Source organism: Rhagoletis zephyria, unplaced genomic scaffold (assembly GCF_001687245.7).
Source record: "Rhagoletis zephyria isolate East Lansing unplaced genomic scaffold, Rhagoletis_zephyria_1.1 Rzeph_scaffold_01674, whole genome shotgun sequence".
Lineage (NCBI taxonomy): Eukaryota > Metazoa > Arthropoda > Insecta > Diptera > Tephritidae > Rhagoletis > Rhagoletis zephyria.
The window spans coordinates 1,190-26,858 of NW_016158758.1; the positions used below are offsets into that span (position 1 = coordinate 1,190).

At 34.0% G+C, this 25,669-nt stretch overlaps 1 protein-coding gene across 1 annotated transcript; it reads left to right on the forward strand.

The window, feature by feature from the left end:
• The first annotated feature begins 8,492 nt into the window (after window positions 1-8,492).
• On the forward strand, window positions 8,493-9,226 carry LOC108364802 (venom allergen 5-like). The gene is made up of 2 exons (XM_017618648.1): window positions 8,493-8,845; window positions 8,905-9,226. Exons 1-2 carry the CDS (start codon window positions 8,493-8,495, stop codon window positions 9,224-9,226), a joined length of 675 nt encoding a protein of 224 aa, XP_017474137.1.
• Window positions 9,227-25,669: the final 16,443 nt, after the last annotated feature.

The window sequence follows — 25,669 nt, forward strand, 5'->3', positions numbered from 1 at the left end:
ATCCAGTAACTTGCCAGCAACTCTCCAGTAACTTAATTTCTAAGAATTCTCTCTCCTAGAAAAAATTTACAAAAAAGTACGTGAACGCTTTTCCAGTAATAATTGCAAGTTTGATGAACAGCTGATAAATTGGTTGTTTATTCGCAGCATATTCCTAATAAAACTATATATTTTATATTTAAATATGTTTATTTTGTGAATTTCCACAATAAAAAGCCACAAACTGTTTCCTTATTAGTTTAAATTTCATCCAGCAACATGCGATCAGCTGTTTTTCGTACTGGTAAATTATTAAAAGTAAAAATTTATCCAGTAAAATCCAGTAAAAACTTGCAACTTCAGCCGTCATTTTTCGCTCTCTCAATTTCCCCTAATTTGCAAGTTTTTGCGTACGAAAACGCCAAAACATGAAAATTCGTAAAAACTTTTACTGGATTTTACTGGAAATGAGTAAAAAAACGCAACTTATATATATAATCTATTTATACACTGAGTGAAAGGATTAGTTTCGACAACTAAAGATATTTAGTTCCCGAATTTTGACAATATTTGGGAACTGTGACCAAGGATTGGGAACAATTACCATGGGTTGGTAATTATAACTAAATATATTAAAGCTTCTAATGTTCATCTAGGTTTTACCAAATCGTTAGTTTAGTTGAAGGGTTTGGTAAATACTAATAAATATTTTTTTGAAGCATATTTCTACAAATTCCATTCAACTTAACGTATGGTTCATAAAAGGATGTCATTAAGCTCTGCTAATACAGAAAAGCTTTCTTTCACCACATTGTTTAGTCATAGTTACCAAATCTTAGTTGAGGCAACCACGATTTGGTTTGAGAACGGAACATATTCATGCTTGTGAGCAGACTGGGGCACTACCACAAACAAACGTTAGCTAAAAGTGAGAATGTGTTGGGGTATTTAATTAATTTACATGCTGTCGTGTTCTCATCGTTACGCTCTTGCTTGTATACATACACGCGATGGTTATGCTCTTTGACAGTAACTGCCCATGCCTGCTTTTGAGCCACCCCTAAATAATGCTGAGCGCTCTCTGAGCGCTTGTGTGTTTCACATACGAAGAGCGCCAGCTGAGCAATGCACACAGTCCCACTTACAGGTCTATTCTGCACGTTATCGAAGATTTTGTAACCGGAAAATTATATTACCAAAAAATGTTACCAGTTCTTGTCACCGCGAATCTCGGTACGTTGATAATGCAGTTAAAATATTCAGCAATTCAGCTATGAAGAATTGTGCAAATCCTGGCATTGCATATTTCACGGGGCAATAATTTGTTACCAGCTTATGAGATGGTAACAAAATTTACCGGTTACAAGAGTATACAGAATGCGAAAAGGGTTTAAAAATTGACAGGAACTTTATTTACCGGTTACAAACTTTTTATTACCAGCGCAGAATAGACCTGTTATTGAATCGTTTTAATGCGCTAGTACGCCGACCATTGCATATTCATAACATGTAACCCTAATTAGAATGAAATCAAATCAAATATGGAGTCTGGTGAGCATAGCATAAGCATTGAATAGCAATTTGATTCGACGATTCAACAAAATTTGGTCGTCTTTTATCTCAAAAGCGGGACCAAGCTCATCTTATAAATTTCTTTAAGTGAATTTCAAGTACATTTACAAAATTTTTCTAGTGCGTCCAGTTTTTGAGAAAAAAAATTGAAGTGTCGAAAATTAGCAAATTTTTAATTTTTTTTAAATAAAATTTGGACTTAATTTTTCCGAGGAAAAAAACTGCCTATCAATGAAATGGCAATTCGTCTGAAGGATTCTATCTTATGTCGATGAGTAGAGCAGAAATAAATGAAAAATTACACAAAAAACTCAGTTCTTCAATATTTTTTTCACACATACGAAAATCTTATTATGTATATGAATACATGATTAAAACATAGTAGGGTAAAACCGTTCTCTCAATTCGTCGGCCATGATTTTTTTTTAAGTTTGCCAACATTTTAAAATCACAAAAAGTTGAGAGTAAAAACAGGGAATTGTTCAAAGTTGTTGTTGTTTGAGATTGAAATTGCTTGCAAACGTCAAGAATTTGAAAAATTCCTCTCAGCGGTTCTACCAAGGTGTATTAAACAAGGTGCGATTGACAATTCAGTGCGGCTCTCTTTTAAGGTACTATTATGTCAAAATGTATAAACAGTATCTTGTCAGCACTGATGCCCTAGGCCAGGGGTGTCCAACAGAACTTAGACAAAGGGCTACTTTGAAACTATCGCTACAATACGCGGGCACCGCTAGCTTAATTTCAATCTTGACTGCGTTAACTCGTTTCACTCTTCTTATATTCAATGTATATATTCTACTGATCCTTTTAAAATATTTATTTATTATTCAAGTTTATACAGTTAAGTTAAATGAATAACAGTGCATAATATTTTAATGAAGAACATTCATTTTATTGTAAACATATGGGAATGTGCCGCAATCCATACGATTTGAGATCGATGCATAACCTTCTTTGGAGATTGATTAACAAAACGGCAAAATTTGGCACTGAATCAATAGATATGGCGTAAGTTATGTGTTTCTCGCCGTTTTTATTTGAAATAATTATTACTTTCCCTAAAAATAATCAAAAATAGTTTGCAAATCGCTTCGATTTCAAATCGTACGACTCACAGCACATTCCCAATAATCTTAATATGATGCTTGAATCTTCACATTTTCAGATAACTTCTTAAAATCTGGTTTATATTGCACAGTTGTGCAGACTAAAATCTTGTTATTTTTGACATGGTCGTCAGTCAGCACGTTTCGGTATTTGTTTTTTATAACCATTAATTGTAAAAAAGCCTGTTCCAGAAGAGTAAACGTCTTGAAATCTTGAAAGTTTTTCTTTGTCAACTGCTCTATCCATACATCGATTTCGAGATTGCAAAGTTGTATTGAAATCATTTAGTTTTGCAGTCACATCAGTTAAAAATACTGCCTTTGGATTTCAGGAAAACCTTTATTTCTGTCATCAAAGCTACAAATATTGAGAGCACTTTACCTTGACTCAGCCATCTTACTTCAGAGTGGTAGAATATGTCACCGAATTCACTATCAAATTCATCGAGCAAGGCATTGAATTGCCGATGCTTTAACGGTCATCCGCGAATCAAATTCACAATACGAACGATCGTGCTCATAACCTTAATTGTGTTTTTTTACAAATTATCCAGTAACTTGCCAGCAACTCTCCAGTAACTTTATTTCTAAGAATTCGCTTTCATAGAAAAAATTTGCAATAAAGTACGCGAACGCTTTTCCAGTAATAATTTGCAAGTTTCATGAACAGCTGATAAATTGGTTGTTTATTCGCAGCAAATTCCTAATAAAACAATATATTTTGTATTTAAATAGGTTTATTTTGTGAAATTCAAGAATAAAAACACACAAACTGTTTCCTTATTAGTTTAAATTTCATCCAGCAACATGCGATCAGCTGTTTTCGTACTGGCAAATTCTTACAAGTAAAAATTTATCCAGTAAAATCCAGTAAAAACTTGCAACTTCAACTGTTATTTTTTGCTCTCTCAATTTCCCCTACTTTGCAAGTTTTTGCGTACGAAAACGCCAAAACATGAAAATTCGTAAAAACTTTTACTGGATTTTACTGGAAATGAGTAAAAAAAATGCAACTATTGTCAAGGTTGAGTGGTTTTGCAATCAGATTTTCCTTCTTTTTCACTACATATACATATACATATATCTTACCACTCTGGTGAACCCTAATAAGTGCGGAGAGTCTGAAACATCAGTCGACTCATCCATTTGTAAGGAAACCCAGTCACATTTCTTGAAATGGCTTTTTATTTGGCCATGAATATCGTTTGCTAGGTCATTAGATAACGACACTCATTTATTGCTGAGATTACGCTATTTTTGTTTTGGAAATCCTGAAACACAGGTTCTGTCATGTCTAGCGTAGAAAGATAAGAAGTGAATTAGTTCGTGAAAATTCAAAAATAAAAGCCTACTTATGTACCATGATACAAAAAAGAAGGTAGTTTCATTTAATGACATTCGTTGTTGTTGTTAACCATTTGACTTTTAATAAAATTATGATATTTCATTAAATTCATGCTACCTGATCACGAGCAGTAATATTTTTCAGAAGATTTCATCAATCCACTCAAAGATGTCGAATATGATGAACCTGAAAATTAATGCATAATCTCAAAAAAGGGGTTGACGAAACTAGGTTTCAGAACGGATGAAGAAAGTGATCAAAATTATACTTATGCTAACTGCTTATTGGAGGGCGGTTTGCGCAAGCCGAATTCAAGTTTTTGGAATAGGTACATTTGAAATTTTAAATTTGAAATTTGTTGAAGTTAATGGTGAACTAACCACAAAACCTAATTTTTTGCAAAATCTGACGAGAAATTTAAAAATAAAATTTCACGAATTTCATCACGAATCAGGAATTTCATGTGAACAAATATTCCCAAAATAATAAGGCAAAACAAAAATAATTTTTCCCAATTTGTTTTTGTTTTGCATGTTAAGTTATGAGAACAATTTATTCACATGGAATTGACGATTATAAAAAGATTTGTTTAGAAAAAGTATTCTTTAGAATTAGATTTTTAAATCGCAAGATTGCATTCAAAATAANATAAAATTTCACGAATTTCATCACGAATCAGGAATTTCATGTGAACAAATATTCCCAAAATAATAAGGCAAAACAAAAATAATTTTTCCCAATTTGTTTTTGTTTTGCATGTTAAGTTATGAGAACAATTTATTCACATGGAATTGACGATTATAAAAAGATTTGTTTAGAAAAAGTATTCTTTAGAATTAGATTTTTAAATCGCAAGATTGCATTCAAAATAAGAAAATGAAAAAATAACGTGATTTTTGTTATAAAATAAAAAGAACAATTTCAATGAAGTCTCCTTTAACATTACATATTTTATATATTTTTTTTAATAAAAAAAGGTGCGAAACACGTAAGTGAAAAAATAACCAAGCACTGATAATGATTTTTGATTTGAAATATTTTTAAATTGGTAGAAATGTGTGAAATAAAATACTCCGATTTATTGTTTTAATATTATCAAAGTGGCAAGGCCTTTAAGAATACTCACAATTTATGAAACTTCAAAAAATTTTATTATCCGTCAAAAGTTGTTTATTGAAACTACGTTCCAAGAAAGCTTCCAGTTGTTAAACTTTTCAATTCAATACAAAATATTCTGTTCATTCTCTTGTTTGCGGGCGCCTAAAATTTAGGTCGCGAGCTACCAGGCGCCCGCGAGCTACCGGTTGGACACTACTACCCTAGGCTTTTATTTCGATTATAGTTTTGTTTTACTTACCTTACCTGGAATATATATATTTTGTCAATAAAATAAAACAAATTGTTTATAAAATAGTTTTAGCAATTTTCTTTTTTTTTAATTGCCCAAGTTTATGCTTGCTTTTGTGCGTTTATTTTTATATTTAAATTTTTTATCCCAAACATTATTCGACACTTATAAAAGTAGGATTTTACATTTGTTTAAAATTTTATATGTGAGCTTAACTCTAACAATTTTGAAATAAAATTTTTTTCATGCGAAATAGTTTTCCATTAAAGACTTTGCTTCGAGCAGTTTTAAATTAAGATCTTCCATACTTGCTTGCATGGCCTGTTTGAGTTTGGACATCAACACATAATGTATCCTGATCGCGTTCTAAATCCTCACTTGTTTCAGTTATTTCGTATGGCATTGGGACTGCGGCTGGGTATAAACGAGCTGGTTTGAAAGTGCTTGATTCGGACGAACAACTAATGAAATCCCTTTCCTTGAAGTGGTTTTCACAAACGCGAGATGAATCACGTAGTACAACACCACAGCTTTCTTCCCATCGCTACCATCTTAATTCGCAACTAGGTGGTTTAAAACATCGCACTATTTTCGTGTCCTGACTTTTATTGCATACAGCACACCGTTCAAACGTTTTGCTCCGTTTCATCTTGGTTTCCTTACATTAAATATTTAAGAAAAGTCGAACGTATTTACTTATTACCCAACTTTAAACGTACTTACTTGCTCTCCTCGGGGGTTTATCTCTTAACAATTTCACGTTTATTAAGAAAATTTGTTGCTTGAAAAATTTGTGTGTAACTTTTTTTTAACAAATTAAAATTAAAAAAAAATAATTGTGGCTGGACGCTCGTCCACCGGGGGAAAGACAGTACTCGGCGACGTAGTCTCTCACCCACCACAAATCCAACTCCGAATTTGAGGACATCAACCACCCGGGCAGAGGTACCTTCCCCATTAAGGGTCCGGGCATTCCAGGTGCATGCCCTCAAATCGTAGTCCTTTAAACGTTTGCCGTGGTCGTCATAATGAGGGGGGGTCTCATCCGAGGCGGGTCCCAAGAAAAATATTAATGTTGGTAAATTCGGTGCCCATTTAAGGAAGCCTAACCCACAAAATAAAAAAATGGGATTTTTTTTTAATGCTACAATACAGTGATGTTCTATTGAAAAATTTCAACAAACTAATTTTCGTGATTGGGATAAAGAAAAATATTTGGGTATTCATACAATTGGTATACGATTTGCATCAAATTTTGGCAAATATCCAATCGTGTGACACTGCCTTTAAAATTGTATTTATACGGATGTTGTTAAAGAATCGACAGTAAAGAATAAACCAAAATTGAATAACAACAAAAATAACATTTTAAAACTTGTGAAAATTTGGTGCGGCTATAATTTTTTCGACTACTGTACAATGTACGAAAAAAGTGCATTTATTCCGGTGGGTTTACCAAACCTTGCATATTTTAAAACTTCTACCAAAATATTTCTGAAAAATAATAAGATTTACGTGAGCTGGACTGGTTTGAAAATACCTCTAAAAATGGAGTTTTTTATGAATAAAAATTTTTTTGGTATATGCCTAAAAAATCCACATAAAAATATTAAAAAATTTAATCAACGGAATCATAATAATAAAATTTTTGATACTGTTTTTTTTAACTTTTTAAAGGTTTGTGAAAGAAAAACATGAATAACTGCTCCAACTCTTTACCGATATAGACTTGTGAGGTATCAGTGGAAAGGTATTTTCTCACATTTTTTCTTTCTTTGCAAAACAAACCCATTCACGTGTCAAATTTTTCTTTATAAAATACCAACACATCTTAATTCAACATAGAATGACACGCGTTTATCTTACCGTCCTCTTTCATACTTTGAATGAGCTTAATCGCAAAGAAGTTCAAAGGGTGAAAAAATACCTTACCAATACCTCATAAGTCTAAATTGGTAGGGTTTTGGCTGAGTTATTAGAGTTTTTCTTAGACCAGTCTTTGAAAAAAGTTCAAAAACAGCAGCGAAAATCGCATTATTATGATTCCGTAGAAATTTTTTTTAAATGTTTTATGCAAATTTTTTAAGCTTAAACTGTTTAGTCATCTGAGGGAATTTTTTTCAAAAAATATTTAAAAAAACTGTTTTTTATTTATTTTGTAAAAAAACTAAATTTTGGAAGTATTTTCAAATCGGTCCAGCTCACGTATATCTTAATATTTTTGCGGGATATTTTGGTGAAAGTCTTAAAATATAATGAATGATGCAGTCTACTGTACATAAGTTGACTATGATTACTGGGCCGAGCTATCATAGTAGCACATAGCCACTAAGTGCATTTTAAAATCTTTAGGCAATAGCCTCATGCGATTATCGATTATATTTTTGGTGTTTGTGTGAAATATTTTATTTTTATCAGTATTTTTCTTTTAATCAAAATATGTTGAAATAAAAGTAAAAATAAAAAAAAATATTTTGCCAGAACCCCTCCGTCCTCCCTTCCCCCTCCGAAAAAAAATCCTGCCCACGGCCCTGGTAAACCCTGCATAAAAAAGTTACCAACTTGTAGTTAGATTTTTTGCGGGATTTCTATAACTTATATAACTTGTACAAAAAGCTAACTTGAAACTAGTTGACAAGTAATGCTGGATTAATGCAGACGTAATCGGGAGATTGTTTTCCCTAAACAAGTTTCTATTTACATATCCTTATACAAATTTTACTTTGAATACACTTTCGTTCTGCAAAACAAAAAAAAAAATAATAATAAAAGGAAGGTCGAAATTTTATATTACATATTATTTTTAAGTTATGTCTGACGGACTTCGAATATGGGACCACCTGTAGCAGAATATGTGAACAAACATGAAATGTAATAAAATAAAGCAAATAAATCAAGAAGTAAAGAAAAACAAAAAATATTCTACTTTTATTATTGATATTTAAGACCAAAAGTAGTTAGTTACAAGTTAGTTAAGCGCCATAGAAATTTAGTTAGCTTTCTCCAAAAAATATACAGATAATAGTGACCATTAGCTGCTTCCTAATCAACTTCAAATTAAATTAGATACATTTCCCCCAGGGTAATAACGATTTATACATCTTTACAGAACTTTTCGAGGAGATGTAGCGATCCAAGAATGATTGAGTTAACAGCTAAACATAAAAGGCTTATCGTCGATGAGCACAACGCCAAGCGAAGTTTGGTGGCTGGCGGAAAGACCAAATTGGAGCCAGCTTGCCGCATGGCCACCATGGAATGGGACGAGGAACTGGCCTCTTTGGCGGCGCTAAATGTCAAACAATGCCAAATGAAACATGACGCTTGTCACAATACCAAAGCATTCCGAAATTCCGGCCAAAATCTAGCCTTACAGATGTCTACTCATTCATCGTCTGTTGAGACTTTATTGAAAAAATTTGTCAACATGTGGTATGATGAAATAAAAGATGTTAGAATGTCTGACATAAATCACCTTTCGAGTGGTATTTCGTAAGTTTTTGTGTATAGCTCATTAGTTTCAAAGAAATAATCAGTTATTTACTTCTCAGGAAAATTGGTCACTTCACTGTCATGGTGGTGGACCGGAATATTCGTGTAGGATGTGCTGCATCTTCCTTCCAGGACCGTGGAATGATTAATTATCTTTTCGCTTGTAACTATGCAGAGACCAATATGCTGAATCAGCCGGTGTATGATAGTTGCAACGATCCAGCCTCGAAATGTAAAACGGGCAAGAATCCTGCGTATGAGAATCTTTGCTCTATCTCAGAAAAATTTAATGACGATCAGGGTCGCCGACCAAATTCAAGTAATCGCCGGACTTATTGGAAACATTTTCCCGGTTCTTTTGAAAACTACTTCTATAAATAAGATCACATACATACATATGTACCTACTTGACAAAAAAGGAAATCGATTTAAAAAATAAGAAACGGTTTATTTATGTATATCACGTTATTCAGTGTGTACATTAGATTAAGTCGCAAAAAAATGTATAATTACCCCCTTCCTTCGTTTTGAAGGAATAAGCCTCATATAAGTTTGCATCATAGCCATGCGCTAACAGTAGCGCTTTATTCATAACTTTCATTTGTATCCCGATTTCGAGATTTGATGTATATTATTGAGAAATCGTCTTTGAGTACCATACAGTGTTTCTGCGACGAAAAAATAAAACTTACCAAAATCGTCCAGAAATTTAAGCACATATCGAAACAAGTAAAGAAGTATAAGTTCGAGCGCAACCGAACTTTATATACCCGGCGCACGTATTAAATATCGTTCTTTCACTTTTCAGTAAACTGCATGATAAGCAAGAGTATTTCTTCCGATGTCAAACAGTTTCGATAATATGCTATGAGATTTTGAAATAATTGGAGCAAGTTTGGTGGAAATCGATAAGGGGCTATCAATATACACTTAAATATGTATATAGTCATAAGTGGGTGGTGCCACGCCCATTAAAAAAATCAATAATATTGTGTCTTGTTAAGAGACTGTTGTAAGTTGGCGTGTTTAGTTATCGAAATATCGGAATTTTCGTACCGTTATGTGGTAGGTGGAGTTAATTTTAGTCCGATTTCAAAACTTTTCAACATATCGCTTTTTTGAACCCAGGTTGATAAATGTACCTAGTTTGGTAGAAATTGATAAGCCGGTTACCGAGATACAGATTTGCAGGGGTAAGTGGGCGGTGCCACGCCCATTTTCCCAAAAATTTCCCAAAGTAGCATTTTCTGCTAAGAAGTAATTGTATATATCGATTTTGAGTAAATTAGCTTGAATAGTTACTAATTTATCGCAGTTTTCGTATTTCTGTAAATTACCGTCATATGGGAGGTGGGCGTGTTCCTTGTCTGAATTCAAAAATGTTCACAGTGTTTCTTAGTAAGGCTCTAAGAAACATTTGTACCGAGTTTGGTGGGGATTGGTGAAGGGACTACAGAGATACAGCATTTCATCGTAAGTGGGGGATGCCACGCCCATTTTCGAAAAATTTCATAACTGTCTTATTTTATTCCACAACTCTATTTCGTGTACCAGCTTGCAATAATTTTGATCCAGTATTTACGGAAATAGCGTAGTTTTTGCATATTTCGAAAATACCGTTATATGGAAAGTGGGCGTGGCTATTGTCAGATTTTGCCCGTTTTCAATCCCAACCTACCTTGGATAAAGGGCAACCTACTTACTAAATTTCATTGACATATCTCGAGTTACCGTGTACACGGACAGACAGACGGACAGACGGGCGGACGGACAGACATGGCTTTATTGATTTCTCTACTGAATACTAGATACTGGAATAAAAAGTAGAAGCAATCTAAGGCCCCGTTTTCTCGTTAAAAGTAAAGATTTTATAGTCTAAAAATTGCTCAATTTGAAAGCAAAGAAATCCATTGAACAGATTTAGCCGTAGCTATTTAGCTACGTAAATATGTTCCAGACTTAGGAATTGCTTGCATGCACTTTTAAAACAGACGCAATAACATGCCTCCGAACGGCAGATGATTTTTACACGAAGCTTTGAACTGTGAGCCTTCTCTTTAGAATCTAACGTTTAGATAAGTACATGCGGCGTATTAATATAATATATATTTAGATTGCTGCCACACCAAGAAATTATCAAACACATTGGTACAAAATAAACAAGTAAGAGCAGCGCTATCTCGGCTATGCCGAAGGTTTCATACCTTTCATGAACATCTGAAAATTTTACTTTAACATTTTACTGCATTTGAAGAAAATTTATATATTACAGCAGGCATAGATAGAGCAGATACATATATAACAAATCATATCTAAACAATCAGAGGTATGGATGATATACCTTATATAGCACCAATCTACACTGACAAAAGGAATAGGTCCGACAACTAAAGATATTTAGTTCCCGAATTTTGACAATATTTGGGAACTGTTACCAAGGATTGGGAACTATTACCATCGATTGGTAATTATAACTAAATATATTAAAGCTTCTAATATTCATCTAGGTTGTAACAAATCGTTAATTTAGTTGAAGGGTTTGGTTAATACTAATAAATATTTCTTTGAAGCATATTTCTACAAATTCCATTCAACTTAACGTATGGTTCATAAAAGGATGTTATAAAGCTCTGCTAACGCAGATAAGCTTTCTTTCAACACGTGGTTTAGTCATAGTTACCAAATCTTAGTTGAGGCAACCACGATTTGGTTTGAGAGTGGAACATATTCATGCTTGTGAGCCACCCCTAAAGAATGCTGAGCGCTCTCTGAGCACATACGAAGAGCGCCAGCTGAGCAATGCACACAGTCCCACTTATTGAATCGTTTGAATGCGCTAGTATGCCGACCATTGCATTGTGCGGGGAAATCATTGCTCCGCTACCGCTTGTTCGTATACGGGTGAAACACGCATGTGGTCCCAGATCGCTCAGTAAGCTATGGCATGTCGATCGCTGCGCCGTGTGTGCTATGACATGCCCATACTTGTTTGTCTCAGTTTAGTTTTGCTATCATCGCGAGTTGTTTCGGTGCGCGCATAGTTTAAAGTTTAATTAAAAATATAAAGTTTGATGCCAACCCAAGAATGATAGAATACAAGATTGCGCCGATCAGAGAGGATTTTTGAGAATAACTTTTGTGTGACGCCACACTGGTGCAATTGCGAGAGAGAAATGCCAAAACGTGAGCAAGAATGGAAGAAGAAGAAAAAATGTAAACAAGATGCACCAGTGTGACGTCATGCAAACGACGATTCTGTCAAATTCGTTAAGAGAGGAATAGCGGTCCGAGATCGGCGCAACCTTTGTATTCTCTCAATCGTGATGCCAACCGGGGTTTTTCAGTGGATATATAATTCATGGGAATTATAATTTGAAATTGTCTATTTAGCTAAGGAAAAAGCAAAGCAGTATACTTCCAGCAGATATTGACCTGGGTTTTCGCACGACTGTTCCTGTTTCATCGTTGTTTTTTATGAAATTCTTACCAACATATACATATGTATTATTTACTTTAGTAACTAACTTATGTAAATATGTACGTATTTTTATGCTTAATATATGCAAATAAAAGAAGAAAGTAAACACAACAAACATCGAGTAAATTTTTATTTGTGTCGAACTGAAACTTTTTTCCTAATAATAAACGGTTAGCTGATTCAAGTCTACAGCAAGTTCACAAAATTAATTGAAAACTTGTATCAACCAAAGCATTGTTTGTATTTGCTCAACAATGATTTTATTCAACTAACAATATTGTCCAATCAAGGTAGTCGTTTTGTAATTATTAACAAATATACATTTGTCCCAACTAGAAGTCTTAAGTAAATTGCAGACTTTCGTGAACTATATATTTATTTCGCCATATCCAACTATGCCACTTGATCACTATAACCAAATCTTGGTTATTATAACTAAACCTTTTTCTGGGTGTAAGTGATTTTCACTGCTGTGTGATCGGTATGTCAACCGGTAACAAATTTAATGGGTTTAGCTTCCTACATAAAGGAGATAAATCGCAAAGACTGGTATCTGAACAATCAGTGGTATAAGAGGTAAAGCTCATACAGCATACATTTTGACGATTTTCTCAGTAGGGATGGGTAAATTCGATATTCGAAGCTTCGAAATTCGAATTTTAATCGAATTTTAGCTCCAAAATGGCGAATTTTTGAAATTGAACTTTGTGTTGCCAAAATTCGGATAAAATCCAATTTTTCTAGAAAAAAATCTAATTTCATCTTTATTTCTAAAAAATCAACTCTTCAACTTTATTCTTTCTGACTAAATTTGTCATCACTGTGTGTGGCACTCCATTTGTCTTAGGGATGCAAGTAAAAAAAAATACATGTTTTTCGAACTGATGCATCGGGACAAAAAATCTGTGCCTAGAAGGAACTGTTATTCCAAACTCAAATTTAAAATTTTTTTTTGTAGAAAACTAGTTTTTTTGTTGATTTTTTTATTTTAAATGTGTAGAGGCTTTTACGTTGGTGGGATGAAGCTTTCACCTGAGAAGACCCCTAGTAAAATTTCCAGGAGAATAATTTTCTAGAATATATCAATCCTCTAACGACCTTTCAAATTTGCATTTGGCGGGATTTCTTGAAGTAAAGGTCAAAATAAGCCTTTTAGGCGCGAGCTAATGGGTTAAAATGTTCCACAAAAATATTTCCCATGAAATTTTATTATATATGTCTTAAACTTTGATTTCGCTCAGACATTTATTTTAACTATTTTTTCGACTTTTTTGAAAACTACTTAGGCCGAGACATGAAAACTTTAGTAGGCCATGAAATAAAACTACGAGCTAACTTTTGCAAATCCATCGAGTGTTTTACTACTGGATGGGTATACTTTCAGAGAATGTTAACAAAGTCCGGGCTAGTTTCGGCTGTCCCATAGTGGAATTTGGGTTTAACTTTTAAGACAGGTGGCCACTCTCTTCAAGCACCTCAAAAATATTTTAATTGTTGCATAGTATTTTAAGCACAACACTTTTTAACTATATTCGACTTTTCAAACAGGTGGAACCCCTCCTAAATGTAATTAAAAAATAAAGTTTATTCAAAACCATTTCGATTGATACCCATATTGGGGTAATTTATTTAACTTATTAAATAATTTGATTTTGATTTTCTTACATACATATGGCACAAAACTAAAACCATATTACACATGTACAGGGCAAGCACTTTCGTTTGACACCTACCCGCTTTTTGAAAATCGAACGAACGATACAGATTTTATGACTTGGTGTTAAATATTTAACGTAAACATCTGCGGAAGCAATTATTTGAATTTGACACTCCATTTTTTTTTAAATTGAACGAACGATACAGATTTTATGACTTGATGTTAAATATTTAACGCAAACATCTCCGAACTCGATTCAGAAGTTGAAATAAAAAAATATTTTGGAAAATTCGAAAAAATTCGAATTAAATCGAATTTGCACCACCAAATTTCGAATCGAACAATCGAATGGTTGGGCAATGTTCGAAATTCGGAAAAAATCGAATTTCAACCCGCCACTACCCATCCCTATTTCTCAGTAGACTTTGTATTATTATTTATAAAATAGCTTACGAAATTTATCGGTTTTAGCTGTCCAAATAAAAGAGTTTTACAGTAAAACCCCATATCTGAACAATCAGTTGTATGGGGGCAATATGTAAAAGTGACCCGATCTTTATTATTTCACTGTATATTCTGTTGTTAATGTGTGGAAGTTTTGCAAAATTCCATGTTCCTAGGTGAATAAATGGAGGAGTTATAACGAAAATTCGCATAGCTGAACAATCAGTTGTATGGGAGATATATGCTATAGTGACCCGATCTCTGTTAATTTCACTGTAAGTATTCTGTTAATAATGAGTGAAAACAGTGCGAATTTTGATGTTTCTAGCTGCATAAATGAAGAAGTTATGGAAAAAATCTCATATCTGAACAATCAGTTATATGGTGGATATAGGTTATAGCGACCCGATCTTCGCCATTAGTGGTAAGCAGTGCGCGCTTCCACTCATCAACACCTGGGTTCAAGCCCTGGTCAAAGCAACATCGAAAAAAATATAGAAAAAGGTTTTTCTCAACAGCGGTCGTCCCTCGGCAGGCAATGGCATACCTCCGAGTGTATTTCTGCCATGAAAAACAGCTTCTCATAAAAATACAATCGCCATTCGGAGTCGGCGTAAAACTGTGGGTCCCTCCGCTTTGTGAAACAACATCAAGGCGCACGCCACAAGTCGGAGGAGAAGCTCGGCCAAACACTAACGTATGTGTAAGCGCCAATCTATTATATTATTAATATTATTCTTTTGATCATGAGTGGCAACAGTGCAAAATTTCATGTGCCTAGCTATTTAAATGGAAGAGTTATAACGTTAAATCGTATATCTGAACAATCAGTTGTATGAGAGCTATAGGTTATAGTGACTCGATCTTTGTAATTTTCACTCTATGTTTTCTGTTAATAATGGGTGGAAGTATTGCAAAATTTCATGTTCCTAGCTGAATAAATGGAGAAGTTATAACGAAAAATCTCATATCTGAACAATCAGTTGTATGGGAGCTATATGTTATAGAGGTCCGATTCTTCCGGTTCCGACAAATGATTAATACATTATAAAAATACACCCACCTACCAAATTTGATCCGGAGATTGCATACAAAGAGACGTACAGACAGACAGACAGGCAGACAGACAGACAGACAGACGGACAGACGGACGGACATACATGGCTAAGTCGACTCAGCTCGCCGTTCTGATCAATTAAGTATACACTTTAATGGGTCTATCTCTTCTTATACTGGCACTTACAAACATCGGACCAAAGTTATAATACCATTTCATGCTCATGAAAGTATAAAAAGGGATTCAATTGTTTAGAGTGTACTTCATTTCGGTCCAACGAGAGCCTTAATTTGGGCTGAATCTGTTAGATTTTTTAAGACTTTTCGAAAAAGCTGCAACACGACTTTGCACTACAGCTAAAAAACAAACCTTTAAAAGAAAGAATGATCGAAATCTGGTAAGGTTTGAAGAGCAGACAGCTGTTTCTATACAAAGATATTTTTTTCTACTGTAAACTGGTGTAAGCCGAAAAATACAGAAATAAGACAGAGTAATTTGGAAAATCAAATTTCATTATATTTCAGTTGTTAAAAGGAGTTGCCTATACGCCGCTATGTCGGAATTTACTGATACGGCTGTGTAAAATGACGTTGAGAAATACCACCAGCTTCGTCAGAATTGGGAACGACCTCTCCCAGCCGTTCGCTACCAAACGGGGTTTCAGACAGAGCGACTCCCTTTCATGTGACTTCTTTAATCTAATGCATGATTCAACCAGTGTTGCCGTTTTAGCCCTTTGGTGGCTAAATTTAGCTACCACATACTTTTTTTGGCCACATAAATTTAAAATTGCCCCTAGCCCTTTTTTTAGCCCTTTTTAGAATTTATTCATACTTGGCATGAAAACGTTGTATATGCTTAATTTGTTTTTTTTGCAGTCATGTAAGAGATGAATTTTTAAACTAAGAAAGACTGATATATATACATATATGTATCGTATGCTCCTTACGCTTTCATCCATACATACTGTAAAAGTGTGGGGCTGTTAACTTATCTGTTAACGATTTAACTATAGTTTAAAATAGATAAGTTCACGGTCCTTAATATGCCAAATTTGTTAAACGACCCATCAAGTCGATTGACCGTGTATGTTCTTGTGGTGTGATTATACCGGCATACTGGTGTCGTGAGTGGTGAAATACATATACATATATTTTCTAAGTAAAAAGTATTTTGGCGGAAATTTCTTGCCCTATATGAGTCAAAGCCGTGTTTGTGGAAGATTACGTTCACGATATTGCAGTTGTGAATTACAAAAAAAAAANTGTGTCATCAACATCTTCTTTATCTATTCATATTCGTGTGTATATGTATACCCTGCATACCAGGATTTCATAGAATTCTGAAAGGTTTCACAATTTTTTTAAGAATTTTCTTTAAGAAATCATACAGATATTTCTTTACTAGTTCTTGTCAACCGCTTCATATGTTTTTCTTTACAGATTTCTAAAAGAATCGTAACAAATTTCCGACACTCTTAAAGATTTCGGGAGCATTTGTTTGCAGGGTATATATATACGTATATGTGTATGTGTACGCGGATATGTAAATAAAGCAAAACAGACGATAATTTGACACAAGCGTGCTCATAAGAAGAAGCATAGCTTCTATCGCTATCACCTGTAATTGATGCGCCTTGAATCTAATGTTGGAGAAAATAATAATAGCTGCAGAACTGAACCGCTTAGGAAGAATTTACTATTTACAATAGCGTGAAATTTCTGGCTTATGCCGATGACATCGACATCATCGGTAACAGTAACCGCGAAGTCTGTTCTGCCTTTTCCAAGTTGGATAAGGAAGCAACGCAAATGGGTCTGGTGATAAACGAGGAAGAGCAGAAGTATCTCCTGTCATCAAAGAAACAGTCAGCACATTCGCACATTGGCGCCCACGTCACTGTTGACAGTTATAATTTCGAGAAAGTAGACAATTTCGTTTACTTGGGAACCAGCATTAGCACCGGTAATAATGTCAACATGAAAATCCAACGCAGAATCACTCTTGCTAACAAGTGCTACTTTGGACTGAGTAGGCAATTCAGGAGTAAAGTCCTCTCTCGACGTACGAAGCCCACACTCTTATAAGTCAATCATCATCATGCCCGTGCTGCTATATGTCGCAGAAACATAGAAATTGACAACAACCGATGAGACGGCTCTTGGAGTATTCGAGATAAAGATTTTGCGGAATATTTACGGGCCCTTACGCGTTGGCGACGACGAGTACCGAAGACGATGGAACGATGAGCTGTATGAGCTTTACAACGACATGGACATAGTGCAGCGAATTAAAATACAGCGAATCTGCTGGCTTCCCTACAAGACGCGAATGACTAAAACTCCAACACATTCACAAGTAAAACTAACACATATGCAAAAATTTATATGCCAGTCGGGTCGGGTAGAACAGTGACAATCATTTTACCTGTCATATGATTGTCAATGCTGATAGAATAAAAAATTGTTCAGTGACTATCATTTTCCCGGTCATATGATTGTCATTGATGATGGAAAGGTACACAAGAAAAGAAAATATGTACATCATTATAAATCAGAATTAAAAAATTCTTATTATTATTGTTAACCAAGAAAGTGCAAAGATAAGTATTTTAAAGGAATTTAAAGTGTTTTAAAATGAAAAAAAGAAATTTTAGTAATGCTATGAGCAAAGAAAAGCGAATCTTCGAATCCAACGTCAAAAGATTTCGTGCTCATAGACAATCAGAATGTGTGGGAAATGCAGAAGTGAATGTAGAAAGTGCAATTTCATATAGTTCAAGTGAATCACAGTGTAATTTATAAAATGCGGTTTTAGAGCCTTCAGACTTTTCCGATTTTGAATGCGAGTCTTTAAATTCCACATATCGGCGTAGTCCTTTGTCCTCAGAAAAAAGTTTAGAGTGTGTAGAAAAAAGTGAGGTTATTCGGTCGTGGGCCATTAGGAACAATGTCTCGCAAAATACATTGGACGATTTGTTGCGAGCTTTGCATAAAATAGGAGTAAGTGATTTACCGATGTCTGCAAAAACTCTTTTAAACACCAGTAGAGAAAAGATTAATATCAGTATGATTCCGGATGGTGAACTCTTATACTTAGGCATTCAAAACTATTCTCGTTCGAATAATTTCACAAATTTAAAAAATAAAGAGGAAATATTAATCGGTGTAGGCGTTGATGGCCTGAAATTTTTTAAAAGTTCAAATCGGGTTCTGTGGCCTATCCTTGGTGCTGTTGTAGGTGCCTCTAATCTCCGTCCCTTTATGATCGGTTACTTTTCAGGTTTTAAGAAACCAAAGAATATTGATATCTTCAAGGCTGATTTTTGTGCAGAAGGGGAATTACTCAGAAGGAATGGAATCCAAGTAGGTACAAATCAAAATTGTTTAAAGTTTAATGTACGTTTGTTTTCGTGCGATACACCACCAAGGGCATTTGTAACTGGAGTTATGTCCCATAATGCGAAAAATGGATGCCCCAAATGCTGTCAAGATGGTGATTATAAAAATAAAAGAGTTTGTTTTTCAAAAGAAGTTGGGATTCTTCGGACGGATTCGTCGTTTGAATCGAGAACGAATCCTTCTCATCACACAATGGAATTTAAAGAGAAAAAAAATATTTTAGAGTCAACAAGTTTTGGAATGGTTTCGCAGTTTCCCCTCGATTGTATGCATTTACTAGACTTAGGCGTAACTAAAAAATTACTTAAGCTAATTGTAAAAAAGGCAAATGTAATAAATATAAACAAAAATCTTAATTTTGTTGCAGAATACGTTCCGTCTGAGTTTAGCCGCATAGCTAGGAGCTTAGATGAAGTTAATAATTGGAAATCGACAGAATTTAGACAGTTTTTGCTATATACTGGTATATTTTTTCTTAAAGATTCTATTTGTAGTGAGTTGTATTACCATTTTTTGTTGTTGCATAGTGACATTAGACTTCTCTCCAGTGAAAGGCCGCGCCAAGTAGATGTAGCCCAAAAAATCTTGGAAGATTTTGTCATTTACTTTAGCGAAATATACGGCGACGATTTAGTAAGCTTCAACGTTCATGGATTACTTCATTTATCGGCTTGTGTAAAACAATTTGGGCCTTTGGATTCATTTTCGGCATACAAGTTTGAAAACTTTATGCAATATTTAAAAAAAAATTATTAACAAACCAAATAAAATTTTGCAACAGGTATACTTGAGGGTAAAAAAAGAGAGGCAGGAATATATCTCAGAAAATAAAAAGGAATCTAAATTGGGGTCATTTAATATAAACCACCGAAAAGAGCGGGATTGTTATTTTTATAGTCATAAAACGGGTCCTATTAAAGTAACAAAAGTAATAAAGACATCTAATTCAGAAAAAAATGTTGTGCAACGTGTTTCAAAATATTGAAAGTTTTTCGAAGAACCCCTTGACTCCTCTTTAGGGCTGGGCATAATTGCTGCAAGCCAGTTAAATACTGAACAAGTTGAAATCACAATAAAAGATATAAATTATAAATACTTCTGCGTGCCTTACAATAATAAATTTTTGCTGATTCCACTCTTGCACAACCTATTTCACGACTTTAATCATTAAGCCACACATTCTGGCTTGTTTAAAAATTATAATAATATGATATAAAACGTAATAAAATAACTTAAAATTTAGATCCTTGAATATGAATTTGAACCTCAGCAGCTTTTTAACTGAGTCACTTTTCCAAGCGACTCAAGCCGAAAGTCGTAAGTACAACCAAAATGTATTCAACAAAGTGTGACTGAATTTGATATTGCTCTCATTAGAAACCACCCTATAAAGTTAAAAAAAAAGTTTTGAATTTTAAATCGTTTGTTTATATTTGTTGACACAACAGTACCTTAAAAGAGAGCCATATTGAGTTGTCAACCACGCCTTCTTTAATACACCTTGAGTACAACTATTTCTTTATATCCATACTTAAACCAAGTTTATTTATAAATTTTCAATTTTAGCTAACCCACCTTCTTTGAAAGGGGAGTGCTTTAAGACGACGAATTTTAATGAAGAGTTGTTGGAGTGCACAACGTCAACGCCACTCAAACATGTTGAAGCAATGCAACCGAAAACTACCAACGAAGGTACTTTTTTCATTCACCAATCATCTGATCTGAACTTAATACAACATATTCTTTTAGAAATTTTAGAAACATTAAAATTGGTTTTGAACAACCAGCAGGAGTTAGGTGAACGGTTTTCCACACTCGAAAAGGAGGCGAACGACATACAGTTGGACATACTTAACCTTAATGTAAGTTATTATCAGTTCAATCACATATGTATGCACATATGTTGTATATGCACTTGCGATCAGTTAATTAGGCCAGCAACGTTTTGACCAATTTTGGCTATTTTTCTTTTGCTTATTTAATGTTTATTGCTTTTTCATAAAAGTCTAGCTCATTATATAACAAACATATAAATCCACATTTCAAACTTCGTGCAAAAATTATACAAGTTCCAAAGTTTCATCTAAATTTTCAACTTTTTATTCATTCGATATTTTTTTTTGATGGAAAAAATGCGTAATACAATCAGACAAAAATATTAAAAATCGAGGCGTTGCAACATCAAACTCGCACTTATTCATACTAGAATTTAATGGGCAATTTGCATACTCTGAAAATATACTGAAAATTTAGATAAAATTTTTCAGATTTTTTATAATTTTTGCACAAAGTTTGAAATGTGGATTTATATGGTATTTGTTATATAATGAGCTAGCTTTTATGAAAAAATAATAAACATTAAATAAGCAAAAGAAAAATAGCCAAAATTGATTAAAACGTTGCTGGCTTAATTTGCTGATCGCAAGTGTACATACAGTGGTCGAAAAAATTATATCCGCACCACATTTTGACAACATGTAACATGTAACATTTTCTTCAACTAATACATTTTAGCAAACCGTGCTCAGTGCAAACCAGCAAGAAATCATTAATATCGTACAAAAAATACAGTTTAATGTAAGTTATGAAAGCCACTTAGAATGATTCCTACTCATTTCAAAAAATATCATATCTGTATTTACTTTAACAAAACTTATTTATCTATTTTCAGTCAGTCGAAAAGGAAGAAATGGTAGCCCAAAATAAGCTTTTGCGCGAGTGCAAAGTCGGCGTAAAAAAATCGAGCAGTCTGTTTGCCGGATGACTGGGGAAATAAGCGACAAAGATTTGGATTTTGGTCGCAGGTACGCTGTCTTTGCAGTCATCTACCGCAGTAACCGACGTCGAAGAAAAACTTAAAAGTCCTGAATACGCACAAACAATGGTATGTAATAAAATACATATCGTCGTTTAAAGTACAAAACCGCGTATCAACAAAATGCAAAACCGCGTATGTGAGGTTGCATAAACTATTTTCTAGAGATTAAAAACACTCATATTTCAAAATGGTTCTCTTTTTTACAAAGCAATTGCATTTCTGGCTAGTATATTTTTGTACTTTAAACTTGTGCATATGCTCTTGCATTTGCATATTCTTTTTGTAAATTCACAACAATAAAATGCACACGGTTGCCATGGCAGCAAGCACAAAATTTGCAAATGCAATTCTAATTGCAAATCCAAGACCATTTCCACAACATCCTGAACCTCCCTGAAGTTTTATGTGTATTTTCGCCCTTCATTTCTTTACAATAAATTTTCCAAAGACGACTTACATACATAAATTAAAAGGAGCGTCTGAAGATGTAAGCAGCGACATACGACACATCTTTACAGATGAAGTGCTTGAGCTGTATAACTGGGATGGAAGGTGGGAGAAGAAGCCATTAAATAAATTATCAATTGTAGATGCAATTCTGCGAGGTATGTATGTATGTATGTATATATATGCATTAACTTTAATAACATTTTTGCATTTTAGACGTTTTTAAACATCAAGGCGTTTTGGACTTTGGGAAAAGCATAAAAAATTCAATCGATCGCAGCCATCACCAAAAAAAAATAGTTAATAAAAAAAAATAAAACTCCTAAGCATTAAAATTATAAAAAATACCAAGTATAAAACAAGTTCAAATTCTGAAATGGAATACAATTTATAGTTAGCCTATAAATATTAATTTAAGTTCTGTTGCTTTAAATAGATTTTAATTTGATAATTTAATTGAATAAAAAATGTATTATTTACTATATTTTTGAAAAAAAAAATACATTAATTGGAAAAATTTTAATACTAAATCATTTATGACAGAGATTTTCGATAAGTATGATTAATTAAATTTGATTTATATTTGCATCAAGTGTGAACATCCTATTTGATAAATATATTCATCAAATGAGGGAATCATATTGCATCAATATTTACATCAAGGCTGATTATAAACTATAGTTTAATATGACGTCAAAACCCATCAATTGTGATCAGTCATATTTGACCAACTTTTATACAGGTATGATTTATCAATACTGACTTAAGATCCCATCAAGCATGATTATTCATATGTGACCAATGTTTATATCATTGGTGATTCACATGTATACTATTTCTTCCATCAAATTTTGCACATTGCCCTTAATATTTTGATAGAAACTTTCATACAAAGTAATGACGAGTATTTCTATCAGGATTGTCCGTCATTTTGTCGGTCATATGATTGTCACTGTTCTTGCAGGGTTAGCCATGCCGTTCAAATCGACAGCGACGCTCCAGCTCTGAAAGTATTCAACTCGGAACCCGCTGGTGGTAGCAGAGGAAGAGGGAGGCCCCACTGCGTTGAAAAGACCAGGTGGAGAAAGACTTGACTTCACTTGGAATATCCAATTGGCGTCAGTAGGATCAGAAGAGAAACGACTGGCGTGCTTTGTTGAACTCGACCAAAAACGCTTTGGCGGTTACAGCGCCAAATAAGAAGAAGATGACCATGAAATAATTGTTATTCTGGGTCTCTAAGTGGCCACGGTGGCACAGAGAAGCTTAACTTTTCTTCGAGTTGTGAAAATAACAAGTGCAACCAATTTGATAGCTAACGAGCATTGATTGAGATTAGATATATTTATATGTAAACGTACTTTTATGTTTTGCCGTACGTACCTAGTACTCACGCATTTTTTCACGTAGCTGATTTTTGCGACCGAATACAAATCGGGTTAGGATTTTTAGTGAGTAGGTCATGGAGTCTGTTCACTTTGCTTTTAATGCGGTTTGTCAAAAAATATACATCAGGTTTGTTCCACATGCTTTCCGGGCTGTTTCGATAATCAGAGCGTAAAAGTCAGTTACTCTCTCATAAGTGTCAAAAATGTGTCATCTGATGAGGAGATGTGGTTATATCCGAAATAGCTTCTATAACTTCTACCGCTTAGACTTTGTTGCTTTTTCAATTTTTGCTAATAAACAATCGTGGTACAAAGCTCAATACAAATATTAAAAATAAAATGTTAATAAGCCACAATAACATTGGCAAATTGTTATTTGCAAATAATACGTGCGTATAAACGTAGTACCAGTTTCTTAGCTTATACCATGTTCTGACCGACAACGAAAACACTTTGAAAACGAGTTTTGGGATTGTGGGCTGAAGGCTGTGCACACCGGTTTTTAGTGTTTTTGTTGATATTTCTTACATCCTTTCATTACAGTTTTGCTGCACAAAAATAAAACCAAAATACTTTTCCGTCATTTTCTCTCATTCTTATTTTACCTTGGCCAACCAATTAACAATAAATCCGAAATGGCTTATTAAAGATGCTAAAATATGACTTCCACTTCGATTAGTAATCGAAGAAAACTAGTGCAGACACCGATTGGAGTGAGTGCAACGTTTTCAAGCAGTTTTCAGTGAAAATTGGTTTTCGTTTGACAGATTTTACATGGATGAAACACACAAGTTTTAGATCGAAATACCAGTTTCAGCGCCGAAAACATGTTTTCGATGTCGGTCAGAACGTGGTATTAGCTTTTTAAACTGATACATTTAAAATAAAAATATTTATATCTCTTTGCTTAAAACACACAAATTTATTTTTATAACTAGTAAATATTCGCACTAAAGCAAGACTACAAAACTAGTTTGTTAGCATATTTAAACTAATGGTAAATCATTCCGAAATATTCCGGGATCCCGGGATTACCAATTTAAGATCCCGAAATCACAAAATGGCCCCGGATTGGATGCCTTCATAGCTCTTCGTTCGAGTTGAAATGCATTTAATTTTTTGATTTGAGTGCAACTTTTTTTATGATATCATTTTGTGGTTGACGTTTTCGTGACTGATCTGGCGGTATGGTCTACTGAGCGGGCATTTAAATTTAAAAACAAGAAAGAAATAGTCTGCTGCATCGATAGTAACCGACTGCTTAAAATGAAAACATGTTTTTATGTTTAAAATAAAATTTATCTATGTACATATCTGTGTTCATATGGAATAGTAGCGTATGTCGAAAGGCTGGCTTTAATATAATGCGGCATTCGCAGCAAACAATTGCGAATGACTCACTAGCACCGAGCCGTTGAAAAACTTTTGGCAAATAAACGTGCAAGAAATAGTTCCGGTACCAGCAAGTCAATATTATTTCTAAGTTTCATCACAAAATTCTAGTCATTTAAAGAAGAAAGGTAGGGACACGATATCGAACCGAAAGTATCGTTATGGTACTCATTTAAAGTATCGCTGTAAAAATATCGGGTACCCAATAATATCGGAATAAAAAGTATCGATATCCGAAATATCGATACCAAAATCAAAAAAAAAAATTTAACATTTACATAACATAAAATTTAATTTAAATGGCACAACATCAAGGCGCACGCAACAAAGCGGAGGAGAAGCTCGGCCAAACACTAACATATTGTGTAAGCGCCGATCTATTTGTTATTATTATTACATCACGTAGAGATTGAAGTGTTGACTTAAACACCGAGACAGTGTTTTCAAATCCCGCCACATGCAATCCTAACGACAGTAAAAAATGTATGTTCTTTAAATTCCAACTTATATCGGCAAGAATTGATAATCCTTTTGTAATTTGAGTTTATGACATTCGATACGATACTAGGGTTCTGGTACTCGATTCCATAAAATATCGTTTTAAAACTATCGAGTAAAAAATGTCGGTATCGAATGCCAAAAGTATCGATATGGTATCGTATCGTATCGAAATTCGTGCCCTAAGTAAAGAGAATCCAAAATCCAAAAATTCAAATTTTTCCCGTAAATAAATTTTTTTTTG

Excerpts from the sequence above, each read along its gene's own strand:
- LOC108364802 (XM_017618648.1), top strand. The coding sequence starts at position 8,493 with ATGATTGAGTTAACAGCTAAACATAAAAGGCTTATCGTCGATGAGCAC. Across the intron at positions 8,846-8,904 it reads CACCTTTCGAGTGGTATTTC|GAAAATTGGTCACTTCACTG; the intron begins GTAAGTTTTTGT and ends TTTACTTCTCAG.